At 42.5% G+C, this 10,061-nt stretch overlaps 1 protein-coding gene across 1 annotated transcript; it reads right to left on the bottom strand.

The window, feature by feature from the left end:
• Nucleotides 1–378: 378 nt before the first annotated feature.
• On the bottom strand, nt 379–4,011 carry LOC147419511 (rac-like GTP-binding protein 5). Its single transcript, XM_086505288.1, has 7 exons — nt 3,532–4,011; nt 2,637–2,724; nt 1,670–1,779; nt 1,499–1,562; nt 1,339–1,403; nt 959–1,024; nt 379–832 (listed from the first exon to the last, which is right to left on the bottom strand). Exons 1-7 carry the CDS (start codon nt 3,628–3,630, stop codon nt 731–733), a joined length of 594 nt encoding a protein of 197 aa, XP_086361414.1. The 5' UTR covers nt 3,631–4,011; the 3' UTR covers nt 379–730.
• Nucleotides 4,012–10,061: the final 6,050 nt, after the last annotated feature.

Raw genomic sequence — 10,061 nt, 5'->3', positions numbered from 1 at the left:
AGGTTGCAGACGCCATTTACAGCCACTGGTTGTGCGCAAGCTCAAATCACATGCACCCGGGGAGCATGTGAAACACCAACCTTACATATGTACATTGTACGGCTAAGTATGTACAATCGACATAAGGATTAAGAAAACATAAGCAATGCAAGTACACTCTACATGTAGGTGTCTGTATATGTATGCATGCATGCAAGCAATACATGAGAGCCTATGTGCACCCTCACATGTGGGTCAAGCCACTGCAGCATATATGGCCCAAGCTCATCTAGGTGGGCGCAGACTCACACCCCCAATACAATTTGGGCTCTTCCTGCATTCACAGAGACACAGACACAATTTGGTCTCTTCTTGGATTCATTCACACAACTTCCAGCAGAAGGCAAACTGGCCTGCTTCAACGTCAATTAAGAACGATGCATTTTCATGTAGCAGCAGCAGAGCTACTTGTGAAGCTTGATAAATGGAGTTCTAGTACAGTGGCAAGGGCACAAAAAATAAAGTCTTGTGAGCTATGTCTTGCATGAAGCTCAAAAAAATTTACATCCAGCCTCCAACAAGGCCAAGCAACCACTATCAACAGCATTGTAGATGTGCAAATTGCTGGCCATCGCATTGTCGAAATGAAATTTGCACATCTACGACAAGAGCGGCCACAGGGGGGCACCACACATTGTTAGCTCTGGAGTCCACTGACATTGGCATGTACTAATATCCTGATAAAGTCTAGTCACATCACCGCACAATTCTTCTGATGCGACTTTTTTTTCTTCTTTGGCCTTGGAGGTTGTAATACTACTTTGATGGCAGCATCGAAGACTGCCTTCACATTCTACATAACACAAGGTAGCTAAAAGATGTTAGCATCATAAAACAAGAATCCAAAGCCTATTTGAGAGAGGACTTATCAGATAAAATGTGTTCCATGGATAAAATACAATTGTATGGACAGACAGACCTGTTGTGTCTTGGCACTGCATTCAATGTATGCGGCAGCTCCAATTTGCTTCTGCAGCTCCTCTCCCTGCCCATCCAATTAAAACGATGAGCCTCAAGACATAGGCTTAAGCATCAACAATGTCCCCATCTACTATCTAGCAAAACCACAACCAAGGGGACGGCTTGAAAAAATGGGCAGGGAGAGAAGACCCCGTTTCATAAAAACTCCTGTGCAGGTGAAAAAACTTAAAAGCTCTCACATTGTGCACTCTTTGGGCAACCTCCCAACAGCCCATTTATCTAACTTTCAAAACACCAACCCTGTATGTTAAGCTCTTGAAGCAAGCAATTTCCACCAAAAGAGAAGGTCAAGAAACTTATTTTCATAACAACACTTACAAATGCAGTCGTAATCGGTACCGCACCAGGGTGATCCATAAAAAAATGTTTGTCATCTCGTAAATCTATCAGTAAATGGCGCACATCCCAGACATATTAGACCATGCACACTCATAATGACTCTTACAAAGGCTCTTTTCCTGCAACGTGTAGCCCTTACCTAGCTTTGTTCCGACCAGAATCACGGGCACTCCAGGGGCATAATGCCTCAGTTCCGGAATCCACTACAAAATCAGAGCGTTTCACTTGACATTTTCTATCACAAATTCTTCTAAACTGTCTTAAGCGCCAATATTGCGCTCAAAGAAATTCATTGGAAGGAGCATCTCACCTTCTTTATGACATTTTCATAGCTTGCCTTACTAATCAGGGAAAATGCCAGAAGAAAAACATCTGCCCCTCTATAGCTCAGGGGGCGTAGCCTGTTGTAATCTTCTTGACCTGCTCACACCAAAGTAAAGAAATACTTAACAAACATATTCTCAATAGACAATCAAATTAACACCTGAAGGCAACCTTCATACATTTAACCACCTTTACGAAACCCTCATACATTTCCTTTTTCAGTGTGCACTTGTTTAGTTTGTAAAAAGGGGGTGAAAAATGTGCATTTCTCCATAACTGGTTGCATGTTAAAGGACAGAACACATTTCATGCATACAGAACATCGGTTTGCTCTTTCGACAGCTGCGTTATCTTTGCTCTTCATTTCATTCATGTCAAAGGAAGCCACATGACGGAGGATAACACACAATGGCGCAAAAACGGCCCACATTCCATATATCATCCTTGTCGATGTGCCATGGATCCAAGTAACTTCCCCACTATATGCTGCAAACTATGAGACTAAGTATATCAGTAATCCGAGTGTCCATTTTCAATACACTAGGGGCAAGGATAAATCTAACTCCATGTGACCATAGACAGGATCACAGAAATTCCCTATTGAGATATCGCTTTGCTTTGAGCGTATAGCTGGATAGCTTGCTTACGGCCTCGGATGACAAAATACAACTGTAATTCAGAAGGAAATTGCTATTCCACGACATTCCAATTCACCTTCTCAGCGAGCTTGCTCCTTGCAACATTCGGACAAATCAATTGACAGCATGTATTTCTGAGCAAACAATCAAAGTTCTTACTGTGTAATCTGCATGTTGGCAGTTGATATTTGCCTTGCAAAAGAGCGGCCCATGGAGGACCTCCCTGTTTTATCCTTCCATAGTACAATGGTTGCCCAAATCATAAAATCTGATGCATCAAAATGTCAAAGTTGCCGTGCAACACAGGGAACCCACCTGCTGTATCCCAAAGGCCCAAATTGACAGTGTTGCCATCCACCGACACATTGGCGCTGAAGTTATCAAACACTGTAGGGACGTAATCCTGCAACAATCCCCAAGATAGTATCAAGCTTGCTCAAAGGCCACATAAGAAGTCTCCAAGATGCATTCAAACAAGAAACTCTGGTAGCCTGTCGGTAGATAGTTCAGATCTTACAAAAGCAAAGGATACAAGTACAAAACCTATTTTAGACAAGATGAGTATGAATGCATTTAACAAGAGTGGCAAGTTAAAATTTGTGCAAATGTGCTCGTTTGCATACACGCAATCAAGTTTAGGCCACATTGAAACATGTCATTTTTTCATCGGAGAGCATGAACCCATCAAAAGGGATGGCCACAGGGTATGAGCGCGATGATAGTTGTCAAGAATGACATCAAAACTGAATGTGAAAGCTGATCATTCACTGAATGTAGCAGAGTTTGATGCCGTAACCATACAATCTAATCAGAAGAAGTAGCTCTTCTTAATAATACGTGGCACGAGCACCTAAAACTGACAAATAGGAAGGGCCTCTAGGCTTAACGCACAATTTATAATACCTAGTGGGCAATTCTGCGCGTACTGAAGCTCATCTTTAATCATGTAAAGGACACACAAGAGCTCAATGAAGCTAATGTTGAATTCAAAGACCTTAACTATTGGACACTTGTGCTTTCACACGATGCTACTACTATCTACACTCACATTTAGGCATGCAAGTGCCAAAAACACCAGGTTACTGACTATGCTAACGACAAGGACACTGTAGTCTGTGTGTGTGTGTGTGTGTGTGTGTGTGTGTGTGTGTGTGTGTGTGTGTGTCCAAAAGGAGAACTTCCGCCCAAGAAGTGAGAAAGAATGACTTACAGTGGGAAAGGTATTGCTGGTGTATGAGATGAGCATGCAAGTCTTGCCGACCGCTCCATCTCCAACGGTGACGCATTTGATGAATCTGGTGGTGCTCATGGTGAAACAGGCGGCCTTACAGAGGTGGTTTCAAGCCCAAATGCATATTCTTTCTTTTCTACAAGAGAAAAAGAAAGGAGAAGACAAAACCCTTCAAGAGAGCTTCATGAGCGGATCATGTGAGAGACGGTAAAGAAGCCCTCCTGCTGCAAAAGCTTGAGCTAAAGGCGACAATCGCATTTCCCTGTTGCTACGTAATGTGTCTGTGTATGCGCTCTCTCTCTCTCTCTCTCTCTCTCTCTGTGGGTGGGTGAGTGAGTGAGTGAGTGTACTATACACTGCTGCAGCTTGAGAGAGAGGTTGGGGGAGCGCGTGTGTAAACGCCTCCTCCTCCTCTCCCCACTCTAGCCTATCATCTCTACCGACCCCCTCTATAGCCTATCAAGCCTATTTATTATTATCTATTCCTAGTTTGGGTCCACCCTTGTACCTAGACAATACCATCCAACCTCACTATCACACAGGAACCTGATTGTGCGAGACTAGGATCCAACTTCCAAGTATCACATCCAACTTTCCCAACAAATGAGTCATGCCCTTTCTTGGGTTTCCCTTTGTATCTTGGGCAATAGCCAATAGGCATGGTTCAATCCCCCCAAGGAGCCTCGTCCACAAGTGTGCATCTCTGATAACTTGCAAAAATTAGTCGAAAACGGAAGCGTTCTTTCTAGACCCACCCCCACACTTGGCCAACACTCCCCCCTCAAAAATGCAGGATGTACACAACCTTTTCAGCAGAAAATGCCAACAAGAGCCTTGATCTCTCCCACCCACATCAAATGTTGAATTGCATTCCGCCAAGCTCTTTGCTTATGGGCCACTTATCATATTGGCGGCTTTTACTTTATCTCAAACTCTTCTAAGATGAATCACGACCTTTTGTAGGGGCTTGAATGGCCATGCGGCCTACAAAAGCCTCTCATCAAGCCTAAACCATCCCCTATCGCCACTTGCCGTGCGTTTTTTGGTCAAGAGGATTCCCTTCACCCTCCCATTGCTTATCTTTGGCCTTCACAACTCTTCTTTGATCCTTTGTGTTGATCCACAACTTTGTCATTCTTGTCTTTGTCTTCATGTGTGCTAGCCAACTCACACTTGCCATTTACTTCAACGTTATGTTTTTTGGACCGACATCCATCAAAGACAAGGTAATCGTAGATAGGTACAGTGACAAGATCCTCTCTCTTACTTTTTTTTATCAAAAATTTATTTTCATTAAACGAGATTTGTTCTTGGTAAATAAGTGTGGCCCGAACCTTTTTAACTCTTCATTTTACTTTTAAAATATTCATGAGTTTACCACTTGTACATCAAAATGAAACAATGGAAATTTGGAAGGGTTTTTGTTAAATGGGATTGGCTTTTGGTAAATAAGTGTGGACCTAACCCTTTCAACTCTCTATTTCGAGATTTTGATTTTGAAATATTCACGAGTTTACCCCTTACATATCAAAATGTAACAATGGGAATTTTGGGGGTTGTGGTGTGTCAAGAAGTTTATGGTAAGTTTAGTGGCTAATCACATGTCACGAGATCATTGTTTGAAGAATCTAAGTTTACTTTTAAGAGAGATTGATTTATTTTATTTATCTTTGTTTGGTTAAAGATGGCCTACCACTCTACAGTGACATGGATGTTGTCATAAAATCTAATATCTAACCAACCCAAATGATTTTCTCATATTAAATTGATCACTTAATGTGGGAGAATAAACGGGAACAAGTGTTAGGATATAGATATGTGCTTATAGATCTATCTCAACACGGGGCCAATGGTAAAGGGGCCCAAAAGGGAGATGGTCTATCAAAGAGCAAGGCTAACCAATGGAGCATAAGACCTTAGGGTTAGCTTCATTGAAGACCTCCAATAAATGTGTGTAAAAGTCCTTTGACCTTAGGTAAGCTAGGGCTGAGCTTGAGGTGGGAACCCGGCCCAAGCTCGAGGTGCTTGTCCTGCTTGAGGTGCTTGTCGTGCTTGAGGTGTTTGTCATGCTTGAGGTGCTTGATTAAGATGCTTGAGGTGCTTGACTGGCTCCATGCTTGAGGTGCTTGACTTGCTGCATGATTAAGGTACTTGAGGTGCCTTGAGAAGCTTGCCTAAGATGCTTGTGGGAACACCCCCTAGTTCAAGTGCTTTGTCATGCTTGGTGAGTAAGGTGCTTGATCACCTAAAGTCAAAAGCATTCCTACAAGAGGGGGGGCGAGCCCTTTTCCTAGGGGCTAGAGAGAGAACACCCACTCACACACCCAAGGGAAGCCCCAACTTGAAGAGGCAGCAAGGACACATGTCAGGCCCCTACCCATGTTACCTTCATGTGTTGCTTGAAGCCTATTGGCTAAGCTTCAAAGGGGTCCAATGATAAATTACATGAATTATCTAATTGTTTTAGCATTTATCTAGCCCTCTCTCTCAAAAAGGAAAGGGGGACACTTGTCTCAAGGCTACCCCAGCTGCTTGTAATGCCTCCTGCTCATGATTGGCTAGGCCTGGGAGGGTCCAATGAGCTTCAAGCATGAGCTATAAGGGGGGGTCGACCCAAGCTAGCTAGGGGCTTGCTTGAGGGGTATACTCACCCACACACACTCACAATCACTCTCATTGTGTGCTATGCAAAGTGCAAGAGCTCCCTCTCCAAGCAAGTAGAGGTTGAGAGCCTACACCAACACTCTTGGCTATGGAGTGCAAATCCAACCAAGAGCCATGCTTCAATGCTTGAGCTTGTCATCTCCTTCTTCTTCATTACTATGCTATTATGTATGCTAGCAACAAGAGTATGATAAGTGAGGAACTAGTTCTTTCTCCTATGAAATGTTTCTTCTTCCTCTTCCCTACCCTCATTCCCTGCTAGCTCTCTCCACCTTCGAAGGTGTTTGAGGTCTTGGGACTGAGGCTTGGGACAATTAAAGCTTTCTTCAAGTTCATGTTATGCTATGATTGTGATGCATGAAGCTTTCCATCTTCATTGCATCACCGAGGTCACAAGGAACACAAAGAATGTATTGTAATAAGTCTCTCTTAATGGGAGAAATCATAATACAAATGCCTATTGGAGGGGGGACCGGCTCCACATAAATCTGGTCCTCAACTGTTGTCATGTTCTCTAAATTCTCTCTCTTGCAAAAGTATTGTTCATGCCAAGTTAACTAATTGCTATGATTATGTTGCTATCTTCAATTATGTCTACCCGCTATGCTCACAAAGTTATTTCTCGAAATTATTCTCATTAATTTCCGCTATTCTCAAGTTGAATAGGCTAATTCCATTACATTGGTATCAGAGCATTTGGTTTCTCTTTTCTTTCTTAAGAAGAGGGGTCCTTAAGTAGCCTATAAATGGTTGATGTTGTTAATTATAATAGGGTAAGTGGAACTGGGATCTAATATCGGTTTTGTTAAGCCCACTATGTGGGGGACGGTGCACACCTCGGGAGCTTTGGACTTAATAATGGAGTCTTTTTAGACTTGCCTACGGCTTTACCATTATTGAGCCATAAGAAGTCCGAAAGGAGCTAGCCCTTGGCAACTCTGCTATGTTAGACCTACTCCTCTACTCTCTATAATTAACCACTTTGAGCTGTGGGTGTAGATACTTAAGAGCCAATTTTTAAAGGCTAAGAGGAGTGGCAACTAAGGTTTTGAATTGCCAAAGCATACACTAAGTACATACATAAAATTTTGTTAACATGGCTGACAATAATCAAGAGAGTAGAATGAACATTGATAGCTTTGATTTTGCACATGAAGGTGCTAATGATGATGCTCCCATGTTTGTGAATTATCTTGTGACTAGGTTGCAACAAGCTGTGGGCAACCCTACCTTGCAAGCCGAAGTTACTCAACAACTTCGTGCCTATGGAATTTCCCTTCGTCTCCAAGAGGAGAGAGAGCTTAGGAGGCCTCTTGAAGAGACCCCCAAAAGAAGACTCTCTCCCATTCGAGAGGAGGAATCCAAAGAGAAAGAAAGCAATGAAAGTCTAAGTTCTTCTGAAGATGTGGCTCCACGAAGAAGGCGGTCTAGACGATCGCCTACTCCTCCCAAGAGGAAAAGAGCAACCTATAGTCCTTCTCCTCATCACTCTTAAAGGCAAGAGAGGAAACAAAGTAAGAAAAGGGCTAGGAAGAGGTCACCCTCTTCTCCTTCTTCTTCACCTTCCTCCTCTTCCGATGAAAGTTATGGCTATTCTCCTAGAGAATACAAGAGGGGAGGACATCGCAAATCATTTCCTGCATGGCGAAGGTCACAAAAGCTAAAGAAGTTCAAGGAGGGAGGAAAGAGTATCTCTTTTCTCACCTACGATGGCACCTTTGGTGCTACCGACAAAGTGTTGGCCTTCATCCAGCAATTTGATGCGGCCTTTGGGGAAGAAAGAGGAACCATTCACCTTGCAGGATGGTTATCTTCTCCACGACAATAGGCTATGTGTTACTCATTCCCTTCGTGAGAAGGTTATGTATGAATCCCATGCTCCTCCATATGTAGGGCATAGAGGTATTCAACCTACTCTCCAAGGAGTAGAGACGTATTTCTATTGGCCTACCATGAAAGTGGACATACAAAAGTATGTTTCAAAATGTGTCATATGCCAAAAGACCAAGTATGATAGAGGGAGGCAACCTGGATTACTCCAGCCATTGCCTATTCCAAATTCACCATGGGAGAGTATATCCATGGATTTCATCTTTGGATTGCCCAAGTCTATCCATGGGAATACAGGAATATGGACAATAGTCGACAGATTTAGCAAGCAAGCACATTTCATTCCTGTCAAAAAGACTATTAAGGCACACCAAATGGCAACTCTCTTCATATCTCAGATTTTCAAGCACCATGGATTACCCACATCCATCGTGTCAGATAGAGATCTTAGAATGACCAATAATTTCTGGAAAGGTCTCTTTGAAAATCTAGGAACAAGATTGAATTTCTCTTCGGCCTATCACCCACAAACGGATGGCCAAAGTGAGATAGCCAATCTTACGATACTCGATCTACTCAAAACTTATGTTACCGAAGTAGATCAACGCTCACAATGGAAAAAGTATTTACCGCTAGTAGAGTATGCCTACAATAATACTGTACATACTTCTACGGGGAAAGCACCTTTCGAGATCATAGAGGGGAGACCTAAAAGTCCCTTGCTACTGAAAGTGCATGGGAAGATCTTCGCCGCCGATGAGTATAGCCGTGACCTACAAGAATCTTTTCAAAAGATTAGGGAGGCTATAGCCATCTCTCAACAAAGGCAAAAAGCTGCTGCTGATAAGCACAGAAGAGCCTTAATGTTCAAAGAAAATGATTGGGTCTTACTCAAGTTTCCTAAGGTTCGATTAAAGCAAACGACGGACAAAAATCCTACGGGCCATCAAAAGTATTATGCTAAACTAGCAAAAAGATACTATGGTCCTTTCCAAATCTTAAAGCCTATCAATGAGACGGCTTATCAACTCAAGTTGCCCAACCATTGGCTTATACACAATGCCTTTCATGTAAGCTTACTTAAGCCCTACAAAGGAGAGCCACCAATTGAACCAATTATTGAAGACCCTCCCGAAGTCGAAGACCAAGAAGAGGTGCTACAACCCGAAGCTGTCCTTCGGCATGAAGACAAGGTACTACGACATGGTAAGATAATCCGACGATATCTTATTAAGTTCAAAAATTATCCTTTTGAAGATGCTAAATGGATGCAAGGAGTACAACTTAAGGATAGTATGAACCTTGTCAATGCTTACAATGCTACATTAGAGTAAGCAAATGTACAAATTTCTTTTAAATGATTCATGTTTTTGTCTTATATGACTAGTCCTCTTTTTAATTATGCACAAATTTAACTAGTATGCATGATTAGAATCATGTTTGTGATGACGACGTCTCTCAAACACCAAGTAGAATTTGTCACTCTACTTTGGGAGAATGAAATGGACTAAAGAGCAGACATGCTTGTGGCACCTATGTCTCCCAAGCACCAAATGGATTAGTCATCCATCTTGGAAAGATGTCGTAGGGTAAAAAGGGGTCCTTTACCCGCTAAATACGATTGACTAATGACTAAGACTTTATCTCTTCTACCTCATAGTCGAGGACGACTATGATTTCAAGAGAGAGGTAATGTCATAAAATCTAATATCTAACCAACCCAAATGATTTTCTCATATTAAATTGATCACTTAATGTGGGAGAATAAACGGGAACAAGTGTTAGGATATAGATATGTGCTTATAGATCTATCTCAACACGGGGCCAATGGTAAAGGGGCCCAAAAGGGAGATGGTCTATCAAAGAGCAAGGCTAACCAATGGAGCATAAGACCTTAGGGTTAGCTTCATTGAAGACCTCCAATAAATGTGTGTAAAAGTCCTTTGACCTTAGGTAAGCTAGGGCTGAGCTTGAGGTGGGAACCCGGCCCAAGCTCGAGGTGCTTGTCCTGCTTG

The sequence above is a fragment of the Adiantum capillus-veneris genome, chromosome 29 (assembly GCF_014529385.1).
Source record: "Adiantum capillus-veneris isolate H3 chromosome 29, ASM1452938v2, whole genome shotgun sequence".
NCBI lineage: Eukaryota > Viridiplantae > Streptophyta > Polypodiopsida > Polypodiales > Pteridaceae > Adiantum > Adiantum capillus-veneris.
Note: the sequence above shows the minus strand (reverse complement) of the source record. Positions and strands in the feature narration are given on the sequence as shown.